The sequence below is a fragment of the Anolis carolinensis genome, chromosome 2 (genome assembly GCF_035594765.1).
Source record: "Anolis carolinensis isolate JA03-04 chromosome 2, rAnoCar3.1.pri, whole genome shotgun sequence".
In the NCBI taxonomy this organism is placed as follows: domain Eukaryota; kingdom Metazoa; phylum Chordata; class Lepidosauria; order Squamata; family Dactyloidae; genus Anolis; species Anolis carolinensis.
The window spans coordinates 243843701-243862259 of NC_085842.1; the positions used below are offsets into that span (position 1 = coordinate 243843701).

Genomic DNA, 18559 nt, shown 5'->3' on the forward strand with positions numbered 1-18559 from the left:
TCCCCCAATAGCCAGTCAGTGCCTGGGGAGTAAGGGGCTCCTGTTTTGTATCCAGGAAAAAGTATGAGCCATCCACTTCCCACACCTCTGGCATTCTTACTTGGAGAGCTATGAGAATGATGGTTCTTTTTTTTCCCACAGATGCAAAACCGCAGCCAAGTGATGCCTGGGAGTGCTGTCCCTCTGGCTACACGACTGGCCATGGCGGTGTTCCTGAACACTATAAAGCTAGGGTTGCATGTATATGTTTTTTCACAAGGATGTACTGGATACCTCCTTCCACAATGATGGGAAAGTATTATGCTGGAATAACAAAAAGTTACACCAGTATATGTTACCAACAGGATTCTGGCCATTGTCTCTTATGCTCAGCTTACCTCTTGACTTGGATATGTGGATAAGTCCTGAGCTGCCTGTAGGAAAGGCAAGATACAAATGTTGACCAATGCTTGTACATATCTAGAGCATGGCCATTCAGCACCTTTCACAAGGAGGCTCCAGTCTCAGCAAAAAGCACTCTAAAGCTACGCACTATAATGAACAGTCATTGGCTTGCCTGCATTTGCCTTCTTCCCCCATTTGGTGGCAATAAGAATGCAATAAAGCCATCATTTCCTACAAACCAAGTTGAGAGTTGCTAGCTCCTACCTCACCAACAGCATTTGAGAGAATGTGAACAATCTTTTCATGAGGTGTTGCTACAACACTTTGCCCGTTTATTTCAATAATCCGGTGCCCCACTCGTACTCCTCCTCGTTCTGCGATCCCTCCTCTCATAAGGCTACAGATCTGGAAAGACATCAAGCAGTGATAACACACAACACTAGGCAATGAAAATGTGCAATGGTAGATGCTTCAATTAGATCAGGGTTGGGCACTTGTGATTTTCCCCCTCCCCACTTTTGCATCAATCCCTTGCCAATACAGTCACTGGTGTGGGGTGACAGTTCACCTGGAGGTCTACAGATTCTGCAACTATGGGGTACACAAAGAATGAGTTTGCACTTTCATAATATATCACAATAATTTACTAGCTGCAGATTATCGGGGCATGTGCTTGAATGGAATCACCATTATGAATTAGTGCTAGTATCACTTCAGGAGATATTAAGTGGAGGAAACTCTTCTTCCTGGTCTCTATGCTCACACAAAAATTTTTTGTACCTGCACAGGAACCCAAACAGAATGTTCCAGAGCTGGATACATTAGCAAGAATCCCATCCCCTCATCTACTTGACATATCCTTATCCACCAGAGCTATTGTCCCTTCAGTTTCTATTCATCTGCCAAGAGAGTGGCTTCTTGGAGAGTTCTCATGTGATTGAGTAGCTCCTCACTTTTCCAATTTATGGGGAAAAATTAGGTGGAATTATAGCTCTTTACGCTATGCCTTTGTTTTTCACTACTATATTCTCAATCTCAGTAGTTAAGAGGCTCCTCAAGGGCCTTGCACATCTCCACCCATCAATTTAGTCGTCAACGCCACCCTTGATCTCTGTTGTTGGTTCTGTCACAATGCACAAGAGTTTCAAACCATTTGTACGTATAGATGTATGTCTTCATGCCCTAAAAGTGGTCTTTCTTATTGCACTCACTTCTGCAAGGCTAGCAAGTGATTTTGCAGCTCAATGAACCTTTCCTTTCTTCTCCCTGCAACAAGGTTCTCCTCTGTCTGGATATTATTTTCCTTCCTTATGTGATCTCTCAGTTCCTGTTTAACCAGAATATTGTACTACCTACCTTCTATCCACAGACATCATCACTTTTAGATAAGTAGCTCAACTATTTTAAATATCTGTTGAGTGTCTAACTTCTATTTTCAATAAACATATGGTTCATTTTCCTCATTCAAACTGACTATCTTTGTTATGGAGGGCCCAGGAGAGAACAGTTGGTATCCACACAATGGCTATCGAAGTGGCTGGTAGAGGCTACATGGCTTTCCTATGAATTCCCCAAACAGCCTATTCCTGCTGATTTTAGGGTACACTCTACTAGATCTGTAGCTTCCTCTGTGGCACTACTCCATTGTGTATCCTTGCCTGAATGTTGCAAAGCTGGAATGTGGTCTCAGCCATCTCCATTTATTCAACATGACGTACTAGTTGGCAAAACAGTCCAATTTGACTGTGTTGTTCTTTTTTGCTATTATCTAGTGAGCTGTCTACAATCCTTGGTAAGCTTCATAATTGCCCATTTGTGTGAGGCACAAAGACCACAAAAGAACTGGTTGCTTACCTCTAATAGGGGTTCTTTGAGTGGTCATTTGCACTCTCATACAAATCTGCTGTACCTCCCCTCTGTTTCAAATCCCTGTTACATTTCAAAATGGAGGGAAGAGTAGCTTTGGTAAGCCTGAACATATATGGTAGATAGGGAGTTGTTGGATTGCGCAACATTCTGATTGGGTCCCTGTACTAGTGCAAAAAACCTATTTCACAGTTGCAGGTACAAACAAGATTGCAGATCTCTGGTGAATACATGTCAGGTACAGTACATTTACATCCTTTTCACCATGGAGATGACATGGAGTGAGCAGCAATGCTACCTGTGGTGCCCAAAAATAAGTTTTCCAAGTTCTGATGTTCACACTATGCTTGATGTCGTAGAGTGCAAAGTAGAATGCAAATCACTCGTGTGATTTTTCCCCCTTCTCATTGAGGAAACAAGATCACATGAGAGGATGTCCAAGCAGGTGTCGGCACCGAGCAACAGCTTGATACCTTGCCTCATCTTTGTGGCAAGGTGGGCAGGCTGCTCTTCCAGTACACAAACACAGCAACAGCCACAATGAAGCATAGGCTAAGTATCTCTGCACATCTGAAATGCTCTTGGCTGCAAACAAAACCTGTTTCAAATCATAGTTCCTAGGAAAATGCCTATTTAAATTCAATCACTGTGTAGATACGCAATAAAGGGAATTGACATGCAAAGATAAACATAAATGCTTGCTCCTTCTTTGGCACAGATGAACATAGCATCAGTTTTTTTCTCCCGAGGCATGACTCATCCCATATCTGAGATGGGAAGTGCTGGTATTTTAAAAAGTTTGAAAGTGTTAACATCTGCTCTGCATAATGTAAGTCAGAAGCAGTGGGGATCCAATGGCAATTCAAACAACTGTTGTGCAACCAAATTTCACATTCTAAGTTATTGAATACTACTGGATTTAGCAAAACCCAAGAATACCATATTTTTTGTACCTTTGAGAAAGGGCAATTCACAGTTCATCGCAGGAAATAATGCAATCTATTTTCGATATTGGGGATTGCATTTTCCATATCCCTAGCAGTAACCTGACATCTTCAGATGCCATGTCTTAACCAGTGAACAAGAATAGCCTCACACATTTAGAATTCAAGGGCATGGCAGATTCTAGCTCCAAGCAGTCTCTTTTTATAAGTAAAGCACAGAAATGTCCTTCCCCCACATTCTGCATAACTCATTTGGCACTGCAATGCTTCAGTAACTTCAAGTAATTAATATATCACCTGTATAGCTTCATTGTCATTCCCAATTTCTTATTCCTCAGAGTGACTAAGAGATCTTTAGTGTTGTCTTGGTCTGGTGCTCTGGCTATGATTCTTTGAATACAGAAGCTAGGTGTTTTGAAATTAACCACTTCCCCTCTTTCTTTAGCCATAGGATGTAATGAATTGTTAAGAATTCCACATGTGACTTACAATGCCGTTCTGTACACTGAAGCCCAACTGGTATCTGAGATCTGGTCTTCTGATGAGGACAGTAGTGACTGGAGGACATCTTACTATATTCAGCTTAACTCGGGCCAGGTTCTTTAAGCCCTTAAAAAGAATAGGATACAAAATATATCATTCTTGTACTAGAATACTAACATGGCCTTATGCTTTTGTAGGACAACTCCATATTCACTGTGATAGTATGTTGTGTAATCTTCTCCAATCTAGCCGGGGCTTAGAAAAATTACTCTGGATTTCTATTTCCAGAATCCCCAACCAGAATGGCAAATGGCCATAATAAGGGATTCTGAGGACTGTAATGCGGAAAGTATTTTTCCTCTAACTCTGATAAATACATGTTGTTATCATATGCCTTCAAATCAACTCTGATAGAAGGCAAACCAGAGATAGGCTTCTCTTGACAAGATTTATTCATCGGTGGATCTTGACAAGATTCAGAGTATGACTTGCTCCGTGGGTTTCCGCGGGTAAGGAAGGATTTAAACATGGTTCTCCAAAGTTGTAACCCAACACCTAAACCAACGCAATACACCAGTTCAAATTAAAACCTAATTAGAAAAACAGTTGAAATCTGATTACAAACAACACATGTAAAAGGCAATAGAGAACTAATGGTAAGGAAGCACATCATATTCAAACCACCGTGGTTTCACTTCACAAAAAGTGACAAAAGATTCTGCCACAAGGAGTGGGCTTCACCTCATTCAAGGGGCATTTGAAGTTGGATTAACAAGATCTCACCATTCAGGCCCCTTCTACACTGGCATATAAAATCCAGATTATCTGCTTCGAATTGTATTATATGGCAGAGTAGACTCATATAATCCAGTTTGAAGCAGATAATGTGGATTATTTGCTTTGATAATCTAGATTATATGGCAGTGTAGAAGGGGCCTCAGTCAGATGACTACTCACTGATGGACCTTATTAACACCACTTAGAATTATATCTAGAGCAGTGGTTCTCAACCTGTGGGTCCCCAGATGTTTTGGCCTTCAACTCCCAGAAATCCTAACAGCTGGGAAACTGGCTGGGATTTCTTGGAGTTGTAGACCAAAAGACCTGGGTACCCACAGGTTGAGAATCACTGATCTAGAGATAAACTGGCCTAACTCCTTTTTTAAATGATGACTAGAGTATACCCGTTGCATTCTTTAGATTCAGTTACACGATGATTCACCAAGAACAGGTTGAATGGGTTGATTCCAGTTAGGAATAACCAACAGAATGCCAGCTAGGAGAAGTATATATATATAGATGACACAGATTTCACTTTTTTACCATTCCAGCCAAAATAACTAACTGGGTCATTACATGGGAATTGTACACTTTCAACTTCATTTTTGACTACCCATCTATGGATATGTTCTTTTTATTTGTATACATAAATACATCTGTTGTAGAAACATAGGGGACTGGTCAAGAAATTGTTCTGAATGTAGTTGTATCAATACTGTTACTGCTACAGGTTTGCAAACATTCAAAATGGTATCCCCAGTTTGAAATGGTACAGTTCGATGTATCATCTCAAAACCCCAAAGCCTCATTTTGCTCGTATATGACCATCTGGCTGAATATGAAAACACAGTTAATCATACATGCACTAAAGCAACGGAGAGCAAAGGGATACACTGCGTAATGAATCTAGAATTATCATAATTTTCCACAGGTCTGCCTTCTGCTGGCTAATAAAAACGCAACTATATATAGGTCCTGCTGGAAACCATAAAAAAGAATGCCTCCTTTCTACTCATCATTGTGCCTGGGCTCAAAAATAAAACTGTCCCTTGGTCTTAATTATCACAGTGTTTGACAGGAAAGTTATTACACACAGTTCAAGCCAATTAAGGCTTGTTGGACTAGCTCTTGAATTGTTTTTTTAGGGTTACAAGAAATCAGCATAAACTCTGGAGGCCCTGGTATGAGTTTGTTTCTAGTGAGCCCCCTTTGTGAAAATGGCCTATCTACATCTTTTGAAGAGACATCAAAGGCATACCATCCACAGCACAAGTAAGCAAAGAATCCCAAGATGGACAAAGCCAAAAAGGAGATAGCTTGAGATATTAGGGTTGTGAGCCTAATTAAACCCTTGTGCCAGCTTCCTGAAGATCAGCAGTTTGAATCTGCGAGATGGGGTGAGCTCCCATCTGTCAGCTCTAGCTTCTCATGTGGGGACATGAGAGAAGACTTACATCAGGATGGTAACACATCCGGGCATCCCCTGAGCAACGTCCTTGCAGACGGCAATTTTCTCAAGCCAGAAGTGACTTGCAGTATGTTCGCTTCTGACACGATTTTAAAAAAATAGGGTTGTGCCCAGAAAAGTTACTTTTTTGGACTGCCACTACTCAAATTACCCAGCCAGTTGTTCTGGGTGATGGAGGTAAAAAAGAAAGAATTTTTTCAACTGGTTATACTAATGAAACTCTACTTTGGAGGTAATCCTATGCAATACACAAGCCCAACTATAAATCGGACTAAGAAAGCTTTATGGACACTACATATCGAAGCAGTCTAGAGCAGCGTTTCTCAGCCTGGGGGGTTGATACCCCTGGGGGGGGGGGGGGTCATGAGGGAGGTGTCAGAGGCATTGCCAAAAACCATCAGAAAACACATATTTTTGATGATCTTAGGAACCCTTTTGGCAGAGAAGACTGAAGATCTCTCCGCCTGCCAAACCCTTCCAGTATTTTCTGTTGGTCATGGGAGTTTTTGTGCCAAGTTTGGTTCAATTCCATTGTTGGTGGCGTTCAGAATGCTCTTTTATTGTAGGTGAACTATAAATCCCAGTAACTACAACTCCCAAATGACAAAATCACCCCCCCCCCCCCACCACCATCCCCACCAGTATTCAAATTTGGGCATATCGAGTATTTGTGCCAAATTTGATCCAGTGAATGAAAATACATCCTGCATATCAAATATTTGCATTATGATTCATAACAGTAGCAAAATTACAGTTATGAAGTAGCAACAAATTTTTTTTATGGTTGGGGGTCACCACAACATGAAGAAATGTATTAAGGGGGTGTAGCATTAGGAAGGTTGAGAACCACTGATCTAGAGTGAAAAGGAATACTAATTCTTATTAACAACAGTATTTGCCTCCAGGTAATGTGGCAAGAGAAAAGGGAGACAAAGTATGGATACACAGAGAACTAAAGGCAACCAGTCTTAAGAATACACAGTTTTAGCTAGGACATCTTCATTCGTGTCCTCACTTAATCCACTGACACAACATTTGATATCCTTTTAAACCCAACCTAACCAAATGTCTCTTTTCCAACCAGTAAGTATGTAAAAGTGTGCATGATTTTTACCATGGCCTTTTGCAAAAGCAGGAAAGAGTGGCTTGCCTGAAGTGACTGTCTATGCAATAGATCAATTCATGTGTTTAACCTTTCCATTTGCAGTCCATTTTCCTGCCTGTGCCCTTACCTACCTATCAATATTCACAAGGGTTGTATATGAAATGAACCCCCAGAGAGCTCCAAATGTCAAATGTTTTCCTTCTCGTCCCCACATACACTACTGCGCTCAACTCGCTTGTTAAGCAAAGAAGGACAGAGTGGTTACGGGAAGCCAAGGCAGTAAATAAAATTACTATCCTGACATGAGGAAAGGCCGATCAGCAGCCATCTGGCACACAGAAGAAACAAAAGGCCATAAGACATTTTCATTCTGTTTCATAGCTTTCATTTTTGGGTGATTGGGCTTTGTTTTTAACCCAAAAAGCGCTGCCTAAAATCTCGGTTAAAACATCATCTCTGCACCATGTGCCTGCCCATCAGGCTTCCCAGCTAGGAAAAAATAAAGGCAAATTCTAAGATGCAGTGTATCTATATATAGGATTCATCACATCTTACTACAGCTATTAATAAGACGCCATAGCGATCCTTTCCATCAGCCACATATTCCAAAGAAGTTCCTGGAGGGAGCTGAAATAAAAATACTAACTGAAAATCCTGGCTCATATCACTGTGCATCTCAGCACTTCATTGCTTGTGCCTATCTCCACGAGACAACTTTTTTTTTAAAAGCACCTACAAAATATATCACATTAAACAAAGCTTGGCATGTGTGGTGAAATGTAAATTTTGGTTTACAGTTGTTATGTTTAACTATAGGTATATGTTTGGAATGGGTAGGTGTTAGAGTTATCAGTGCGTGGGGGATGGTAGCCAGCTCAGCATTCTGAGGCAGGTTGCCATAGAAACGTAGGCGGAGCCAACTGCCGTTTGGTAAGAGAGAGCAGATTTTGAAAAGAGAGTCAGTCTGTGATCAGGGAATCATAGGGAAGACTGGTTCTAAGGTAGTGAGAACCAGGGAAGTTCAGATCTCTAGTTTGGGTAGTTTTAAATAGGTCAAGTGACTTATTTGAGTTAGCAGTGGAGTCTGAGTGATAAAGGGAAAGAAATCCCAGTTGGATCTGTAGTGATCAGTTGAATTAAGAACATCAGTTGGAAGAAAAAAAAGTTTAAACTGTTCAAGGGAAGAAATAATCCTTTTGAGAGTTGTATCATCACATGTTATTGTAACTGTTGAAGAAGTGTACCTCTAAGTGAGAAGCAACATTGAAATCACTAAACTTATGTACCTGAATAAACTTGTTACTGTTTTTCAACATCCAAGCCTCTGTTACATACATTCTAAGCCAAGTTACACTACTCTTTAAAGTAAAAGAAAACATCTCCCTGCGTCTTTGGTGGCTGCATCGCCCCAGCATGCAATTCCACCAAGGTCATGTAGGTGATTGAATGCCAGCATCCTAGATGCCATACACAAGATGTGGGAAGAAAGCACCACCTTTGCGCAAGACACAGGAACCATAAAAGATCGATGATCATCAAAGAGTGACAACAAGTGGTTCCAAAAAAAAAAAAAAATCCCACTTGGCTGTTTTTTTCCAGAAGAGAAAACCCATGATTGAGAAGAAAGAAAATGGCTGGATGTGACAGCCTGGTACAGCCTTAATTTAGAGGACAAACCTACTCTAGCCACCATTTCTGAATTCATGCCTAGATTCTGGAAAGTGGATATTATTTATCACTTCCATTTCAACCGACTTCAAAACTGAAACACTTGATGCTTTTTATACACACATATTTTCAATCATTTTATTGAATCTACTTCAGTTTTATACTATCCCCCTGGGATTCAGATTCTCCCTGACATCAGTGCTGTTCAGCTGTTTTTGTTCATTTATTATTTTTGTGTATGAGTGTGTCCATCAGAAAGACTGAGAAAGGATCATCTGTGCTTCTAGCAAGCCTCTTCTTCAAGCTGTGCAACTTTCTTTTTTTAAGAAAAGAAAGTCTGCTAACACATATTTTTCTCTCATTAATAAAAAATCAAGTATTTTGTTTATTGATACTTGAGAAATTGTTTTCACATGAAGCTTCTTTTTTGCAAAATGGGTATTTGTACCACACCATTTTGTAAAACTGTACTGTCTTTTCGAAATATGTATGTGGAAAATGTTTTTTGTGCCAGCACCCAGCATGATTTACACTTTTAATCGCTGAACTATCTTTTAAGGCTATAATTATTTATTAAAACATTCTCACTCTGTTTCTCCACATGAATGCTTGGAGCAGACTACATAAATAATTTTTTAAAACCCACCGGTAAGTTATAGAATACACATACATAGATGAACAAATGAAAACTTCCCAAGTCCCAGCAGCAATTTAAAATACACACACTTAAAATACACTTTTCTTGAACATTCCTTCCAAAGTCCTCCTTAAGAGTCCCAGCAGCTATATGTGTGTGTGTGTGAGAGAGAGAGAGAGTGGTTATATTGTGCATATGTGTGTGTATTTTAAATTGCTGCTGGGACTTGGGAAGTTTTCATTTGTTCATCTAAATCGTTTTTATTTAATGCCTAAATGGCAAATGCGACAGCAACAGAAAAATCTGCTTGGTGAGGGTGAGATCATTCCAAGGACTGAGTACTACCACTTGAAAGACCAGACTTTCAACTACCATATATACTTGTGTACAAGTCGACAGGCTCGGAGGGCCAAAATTATGGATTTTGATGTGACCCATGGGTAAGTTGAGGATCATTCTATGGAGAATGGAAAGGGAGCCAGTTGTCCCTACCTGCCCCTGTCATTTCTCTACCCAGGCATTCAAAAAGGCCAGAAGCAGCACTGTAGTGGAAAACATAGGGGGGTTACTTTTTTGATAAAAGTTAAATACTGGATTAAAAATATTGACTTGTGGATAAGTTTTTGGGGTCAGTTTTTCTACTAAAATTCCTAGACTTATACGTGAGTAGAAATAGTACTTTCTGTTTAATATCTGCAAGTGTAGTCCTGTGATGCAGTGTCTCCCCATATTTGAACAGCAAATAGGTACCGTAGATGAATATAACACTGCTCCCATTTTCTTATTCTCTCCCTTCAAATCTGTACATTTCTGCATTTTTTAATCTTTTGTGTATCTAAGTCTACTTTTCCTCATTTTATTCCTTGTGTTAATAGCAGCCAACTCCTCAAATTAATTTTGGTCCTGTTAACTGATTTAAGGGCACACCGCCTAGGTGAGCTTCTCCTTCCTTATCTCCCATAAATCTCAAGAGATAACAAAGGGAAAGTATCTTTTTAAAAATTAGATTTAGACAAATGGTCAGACCTCATATAGAATAACACTGTGTCCAGTTTTGGATACCACGATACAAGGATATTGACAAGCTAAATGTGTCCAGAGAAAGGTGACCAAAGTGATCAAAGATCTAGAAACCAAGCCCTTTGAGGAGCAGCTTAGGAAGTTGGGCATGTTTGCTTTGAGAAAGGGACAAGATGGCCATGTTTAAATATTTGAAATTTGAAACAATGCCATATTAAAGACGGAGCTGATTTGGTTTCTAGTGCTCTGGGATTAAGACACAGAATAGCGCATTCAAACAGCAGAAAAGGAAAGCACATCCAACGATTAGGAAGAGCTTCCTGACAGTAAACAGTTCAACAGTGCAATATGCTCCTTTGGAGTGTAGTGAAGTCTCCTTCTCTAAAGGTTTTAAAACAGAGGCTGGATAGCCATCTGTTGAGAGTTCCTTGATTGTGTATTTCTGCCTGACAGAGGTTGAAATGGATGGCCCTTGGGGTATCTTCCAACTCCTATGAGTCTATGCTTCTAGATTTAGTGATGACATTACAGAAAGATAAAAACCAAGTTAAGGGAAAACATGAAAGACAGACAGTTAAGAAAACACAGACTTCAAGACCACACAGAGTGAAAAAGCAAGTAATTAAATCCAACTTCATCTGAATCCATTGGGAAAGCAGAATCTATAAAGTTATTGCAAAGACCTTGTGACTCATGCCTCTGGCCTGAGCACAACAGGAGATAACCTAACTTCTTTTTTCACCGTTTCTCTCAACATGATGTTAGAAGATACTCGATACTAACAAGATCATCTCAATTCAAGAAAGGACACAATGGGTACATAAGTCCTCTAACCCAAACAGGCAATCTGGAGGGACCTCATGGAGAAAGCAGCAAAAGCCACAGAAAAAGCAATAGAATCTTGTTTCCCCCCCAGCAAAGGTACGAGGCCTAACTGCTAAATGGCCAACAAAGAAAGCTAGCTCTGCTGTTGCAATGATTTACTATACCGTCTCATTTCACACCAAAACAGCTACCCTTAGCAACCACCATATTCAATATAACATAATCTAATATCTAGTTTTCAAGCCGTACACCATATATCATCCCAATCTACAGTTTAGAAGTAGACATGCAAAACTTCCATTAAGCTTGCATTTCAAGGTGATAATCTATGGATTGGAAACAATCTTTTAGGCAACAGAAGAATGACATCTGAAAGATCTTGTAGAAAAAGCGGGACTCTGAATTGGAGACATCGTGGTGTCTCTATAGCAACATGGGAGAAGCACAGTTCTCTGAGAAAAGGTAATCACTAGGAATTAAGAGAGAAGGAACAGTGAAATAACAAATTGTGATAAAATTGAGAAATATAAGACCAATCACAGAATAATGGTTGTAGATTTCATAAAACTGGAACAGGGCATTCCAGTCTCCTAACTGTAAGCAAATAAGCTACAATACATCATGATGGGCAAAAAGACACACACAGAGCTTTAAGCATAATAAAAGGCTGGAAATGTACCTCTAGGTTCAAGCATCACCCCTCTTTAGTCTGCTACAGAACAAACAAACTAGATCATGCATAGGCAAACTTGGGCTCTCCAGGTGTTTTGGACTTCAACTCCCACAATTCCTAACGATTCGTGCAGACAGAGGATGTGGGCAGGATCCTTGGAGAGGTGAGAGCTACCACTTGTATTCTAGATCCTTGTCCTTCCTGGCTGATCAAACAGGCCAGAGGGGGACTGGCAGAGTGGGTGAAGGGGGTAGCCAGTGCCTCTTTGGAACAAGGCAAAGTTCCAACTTGTCTAAAGGAGGCAGTTATGAGGCCTATATTTAAGAAGCCATCCTTGAACCCCTCTATATTGTACAACTATCAGCCAGTGTCCAACCTTCCATTTCTGAGCAAGGTTCTGGAGTGTGTGGTGGTCTCCCAACTCCAGGGATTTCTAGATGAAACAGATTATCTAGATCCATTTCAGTCTGGTTTCAGGCTTGGTGGATGACCTACAAAGAGAGCTAGACAGGGGGAGTGTGACCCTGTTGGATCTCTCAGCGGCTTTCAATACCATTGACCATGGTATCCTTCTGGGTTGTTTTGCTGGGATGGGACTGGGAGGCATTGTGTTACAGTAGTTCTGATCCTTCCTGGAGGGCCATTCCTAGAAGGTGGTGCTGGGGGACTCCTGTTTGAATCCTCAGTCATTGACTTATGGGGTTCCCCAGGGTTCCATTTTGACCCCCATACTGTTTAACATATATATGAAACCACTTGGAAAGATCATCCAGAGTTTTGGAACACTTTACCACCTATATGCAGATGACACACAACTCGACTGTTGCTTTCCATCTAATGCCAAGGAAGCTGTCCTGACCCTAAACTAATGCCTGTCATCAGTAATGGACTTGGATGAGGGCAAACAAATTGAAACTTAATCCAGAGATCACAGAGGTACTCCTGGTCAGTTGGAAGGCAGACCAGGGAATAGGGATCCAGTCTGTGCTGGATGGGATTACACTCCCTCTGAAGACACAGGTTTGCAGTTTGGGGGTCCTCCTGGACTCAGCTCTGAATCTGGAGGCCCAGGTATTGGCGATGGCCAGGAGGCCCTTTGCACAATTAGAACTTGTGAGCCAAATGTGTTTGTTCCTTGAGAAGCCAGATCTGGCCACTGTGGTACTAGCCTTAGTTACATCCTGTCTGGATTACTGTAATGCGCTTGGAAGAGTGTTCGGAAACTTCAGCTGCTCCAAAGCGCTGTAGTCAGGTTGTTCACTGGGGCTGCCTATAGGGTGCGGACAATCCCCCTGTTGCAGCAGCTCCATTGGCTGCTAGTCTGTTTCTGGGCACAATTCTAAGTGCTGGTTATGACCTTTAAAGCCCTAGATGGTTCAGATCCAGGCTATTTCGCCAACCGCATCCTCTTATACAAACCTGTTCAGGCCCTGAGTTCTTCAGGAGATGCTCTTCTCTCAGTCCTACCTCTATCTCAGGCTCGGTTTCTCGGGAACGAGAAAGCAGGCCTTCCTTCTTGGTGGCTGCCCCTCGACTGTGGAACTCCCTGCCCAGGGAAGCCAGAATGGCTTCTTTCCTGCTGTCCTTCTGGCGGCAGGCTAAAACCTTTTTTTTCAGATAGCCTTTTAAAGATTAAAGTTTTTAAGATCAATTAAGGGAGTGCATTTAACTTTGAATGTGTTTTAATGGTTTTAACTGGGATTTTAAAAATACTAGTTATATTTAATCCTGTTTTAATGTTCGTATATTTGTATATTTTTAAATTGTTATGCTGATGCTTTTATGTTAAGCCGATTTGAGTCCCCTTCGGGAGAGATATAGCAGAGTATAAATAAATATAATAATAACAATAACAACAACAACAGCCAGCAGGCTGTTAGGAATTGTGAGAGGTGAAGTCCAAAACACCTGGAAGGCCAAAGATTGCCCATGCCTGAACTAGATCATCCCTCTTTGCTGCTGCATGTAAGCCTAGGATATATTAAATTGAGTGCATTTTCAATACCTTTATGATACTCTGGCATGTAGAAAGTGGTAAGCCAACCAAACTGGTCCCATTGATTGACATGATCTGGTCTCCTATGTTCAGCTTTCCGGATTTCTCGGCAGGTCCTCCGTGCATCATATTGGCAATGATAACTGTAGGCAAGATGGATCCCCATCCAGACTCTACAATCACTACACCCAGAATTTCCCCTTTTTGCTTCTCAATGAAAACCTGAATCGAGAGATACAAAAAATATAGGAAGTCACTTTTATTTATGAAATGCAGGATACGGGAAACTGCTGCTTTCCCTACCATAATCTTTTTGACCTTTTCTCCTGTGATAATGAAGGCATTTTGATATGGTATTTCATTGAAAAAGAGAGTACACAATTATTATGTGTGTACAATAATGGAGTGGAATAAAGTAAGGAAACACAGGAGCATTTTTACAGTGGATTTAAATGTCCCCACCCGGCAGCTTTTGTAAGATTATTCCTCTTATGTGTAAAATTTAGCATTTTATCTAAGAAACCACCTCTAAATATATAGTTTTGTTTTTGTTTTTTTAAAAAAAAACCTGACAAGCTTTCTTGAAAATCTTGTTGTATCTACAGATAGGAAGCTTCTGATTGCATTAACATTTATATTCTTAATTCACACTGTGTAGCATGCCAAATATTTGAAAGCTGTTTTTTAAAAAGTACATAGCATATGGTAATCAATTCAGTGACAATAAATTTAGATTGATCTATTCCTTCTTTTTTCAAAAAACTGAATGGGAGGAAAAATACTGCTTTTCGTAACCCTGATACAGGCATGTGCAAATTTCAGCCCTCTAGGTGTTTTGGACATCAACCCTCACAATTCATAACAGCCTACCGGCTGTTAGGAATTGTGGGAGTTGCAGTCCAAAACACCTGGAGGACCAAAGTTTGCTCATGCTTGCCCTAGAGGCTGAGGATTCTATATGGAAACCATTCATGAGTAATGCTATAGGCTACACAATAGTTTCAAGCATCAGGCTGCTTGGGGAAAATGTTAATCAAGCCAACAATATTGTGTCTAAAATGGAGACATACATCTTTGCAGTTTTCGGATTTGGAGAAGTGGATCAGGTCATCATTGTACATGTCCTGGGTGTTGAGCAGGTCGCTGTATTCCTTCTGGCTCAGATCTTCTGGATTTATCCCGTTGGCCCTGAGGAATTCCTGGTAGGCCACACTGAAAGCCTGCCCTATGGACTGTGCAATTAGCTGGGCCTATAGAGGTTGCCAAACACGGAAGGAAAGAGGAACAAAATCAGATGCACCAAATTAGTTAAGTGGAAGCCAGAAAGGCTTGCAGCATGTCCTTCAGAGGGCAAGTCCTTCTGAAACTAGTCATCAGTGGAGGATGGAGGTACAACCGCAGAATGGCGCATCGTGGCCGTAGTACGTTAAAGTGACTTATTTCAACAAGGGTTGCTGAGTCCCACAACTCAGAAAAAGCCACAAGGGGAAAAGATCTCAGAAATGTTACAAATCCTAAAAGAGATCTCTTTTGCTGAGGCTTTACTTCTAGACCAGGATCTGCATAACTTCCACAAAAGGGGGCATTTTCAACATGTTTACAGTCATTCTTTCTGGTCATTTTATATCCAGGAGAGCCTTTCTTCAACTAGACCAGGCATGAGCAAACTTTGGCCCTCCAAGTGTTTGAACTTCAACTCCCACAATTGCTAACAGCCAGTAGGTTGTTAGGAATTATGGGAGATGAAGTCCAAAACACCTGGAGGGCCAAAGTTTGCCCATGCCTGAACTAAACTATAGTGAGAGAGATCATGGAGCTTTTAGGGAAAAAGTATGGGTAAGCAGGTTCAGGTTGTCTTTTAAGTTCACAACAAATCAACAAATTCCCATAACCCACTTTGACCTTTCACCTTGGATGATCTAGCTTAGAGCTTTCCAAACATTTCCTGTTGATGACACACTTTTTAGAAATGGATTATTTCACGACACAGTAATTTAAGTTTTACTAGCAAACCAGAGGTGGAGCCAAAGCCTTATAAGAAAACATAAATTGTAATAACGACACAACATATCTCAAGAAAAGATATGATTTGTAAGATAACAACACATATTTCCAAGTTTTTTGTCATTTTTCATTACATTTGTATGGCACGCCTATTCACTATAACTAACACACTAATGTGTTGCAACATACAGTTTGGAAAGCTCTGATCTAGGCTCACTCAACAACACTTCACTCAAAAATATGCAGCAAAACAGCATCCAATGAGGCCTTTCACCACCATTTAATGGCTTCTTCATATGTATATTCATGACTGAGCTGTCATCTTGCTTCCCTTGTCTCAGCTAGTTGGAATATATGAAAAATAGGGTACCACAAATCGTGGGAGGTTTAGCCTCACTACTCTACCTAACTAAAAGATTACTGCCTCTCATATTCGGCTCAGTGCAAGTTAACCCACTTTCATACCTTCACAGCTTAGCAGCTGCATCAAATATCCCGGGAGCCTGCTTTTAAGACAACTCTATGTTCATTTTGAATGCAGAAACAACAAAGCATCCTTACATCCTCAGATTCAAAGACATGGCAGATCATTTTGTACTGCCTCTTCCCATCCTGAGAGGGATGAGATGCCTCTACGTTGTCTTGGGAATTAGATCTGGGCATTCGCCTGCGAGCCATCAATACGACTATATTCCCAATGTCTGCAATGTAGGAAATGGTCCTCAGAGGATGGTCCATCATGGTTTCCTAGAGAAGACAAATCCTCCTGTTAGCATTCATTGCCATTGATACCCAACAATTTAAGAACATTAGCATTCAGTACACACAAAGACTTACGTTTTCCAAATTAAAGGGAATTTTCATCACCTCCTACAAAAGCAAAGAAGAGTAGAAGTTCCCACCTGCCACACTGTGAATTCTGGCAGTACGAGATCATGATTACTGGCCTCTTTGCAAAGCATCAGAGTATATTAGTTTGTCAACCAAATACATCTGAAATATGTTTCTAACTATAATAACTTTGATATTGCTTTCTAATAAGGGAAAACATGCATATTTAAAATGAAAGAACTAGAAGTTAATACATTTAGCAGTTTATTCCGCCTTAATTTAGTAGTTTAATTTCTCCAGCATTTGTTGGCATTATTCATTCTTGCCACTTCAATAACAAGCAATTCAAAAAATAAGTTAGTCTTAAAACTGGAAAACAAGTTTTGTGATGTGGACAAGAGGAAGATAAAAATGAAGTAAGCCAATATTGATGGTGTCTCTTGTGAGTAGTTAGGAGAAATAATTTACTGCTTCATTTCACTTATTACAAATGATCTGGAAAAGGTTACCTTATAGCAAGATACAAATGTAAATAAACACTGATATAATGACATCATTCAGTTCCAGTAAAGGGGCCAATATTATTTACACACATACAGATACTGACACAAACTGACCTGAGTGTCAGCATTCAGTACTTTTATCCTTTGTGTTGAGATGAAAAGGTCGACTTCTGTCATGGGTTGAGATTCACCTTCAGGGGCCTGCAATTAAAGTCAGTTGTAATTAATGTTTGGGGGGGGGGGGGGTAAAGAGAAGCTTTAAGTTACACAGGGGTGTTAGATCACAAATTTTTACAAAGCATTAAGACACAGTCGCCAGGTGAGCAATGAAAAATGTCATATTAGATTTCAGAAGCTATGATAAGCAGCAAGGTATGGAAGCTATACATGGGACTGAAATGGGAATTAGCACCCTGAGGATCACCCAAAACAGTGAAACTCATCCCTTGTCCATTATAACTGTTCATGAAAAATATTTCTCCCCAGCTTTTTTACTTCTCAGCAAGAAGGACTGGGCATCCAGGCTATAAGATCATGGAAGTTGTATGTTGCCCATCCCTTCTTTCAAGGTGGAATGGGCAACATACAACCTGCACACCACACATAGCTCTTTCTATTTTAATCATCCCCAGGTTCCACTCACTTGGATGCTTTTCCTCAAGGAGAACCTCAGGAAGGCACCCCAAAACAATAGTTTTCTTTTAAAGGAAAGCACACGGGCTTGATGTGGGATGTGGGAATGACTATATGGAAAAGAACATTTTTAAGGAAGTGGAGCCCACAATAGGATGGATGATCAAAATTCACTCCCCTCTAAATTAGAAGATGGTTATCAAATTCATAGAAAGCCTAGATAAATTTCAAAGGGTGTCCTCCTTGCTACCCTGGGAAGAAGATAAAGAAAAGATACATATGTGCCAACCGCTCATTCCCCAAGGAGAAGGGTTGTCATACAAAGGAAGTCCCATCACTGCATCTGTGAAAACCCATCCTTTTCACTCATGTCCTCTGAAAAGCACCCTTTTGCATTATCTTATTTCAGTATGAACAATTGAAGGACAGATTTTGGTGGGATGGTTCTGATAAAGGACATCAAAAAATGACATACCAGCCCTTCTCTTCGCACCCAAAAACAGTTCAATCATTTGGAAGAATAAAGACAATAATGCTATTCTGAATGGAGGGTCACTGTTGTCAGACAACAGAAGTATAACAGCATTTAATCTGATATTCAACATCTATAATGGGTCTACAAAACCTGTGGCCTTCCAGGTGTTTGGAACTCCAAATCTCAGAAGCCCTAGCCAGTTTGTCCAATGATCAGGAATTCTGGGAACTGAATTCCAAAACACCTGGAGGGCAACAGGTTGGG

The 18559-nt window shown here is 40.5% G+C and overlaps 1 protein-coding gene across 11 annotated transcripts in view; it reads right to left on the reverse strand.

Moving 5' to 3' along the window:
• apba1 (amyloid beta precursor protein binding family A member 1) overlaps positions 1-18559 on the reverse strand; it is a 130152-nt gene that overhangs the window by 8706 nt on the left and 102887 nt on the right. For 4 of the 11 annotated variants that reach the window (XM_062971979.1, XM_062971976.1, XM_062971981.1 and 1 more), the window contains 7 exons: positions 17302-17388; positions 16415-16600; positions 14920-15099; positions 13859-14071; positions 3684-3803; positions 649-789; positions 378-413 (listed from right to left, as the gene is read on the reverse strand). In XM_062971979.1, the coding sequence (XP_062828049.1) occupies positions 378-413; positions 649-789; positions 3684-3803; positions 13859-14071; positions 14920-15099; positions 16415-16600; positions 17302-17388 (963 nt within the window). Of the gene's footprint in view, positions 1-377; positions 414-648; positions 790-3683; positions 3804-13858; positions 14072-14919; positions 15100-16414; positions 16601-16690; positions 16724-17301; positions 17389-18559 lie in introns of all 11 variants that reach the window. The other 7 variants (XM_062971977.1, XM_062971975.1, XM_062971978.1 and 4 more) reach the window with 3 other exon arrangements.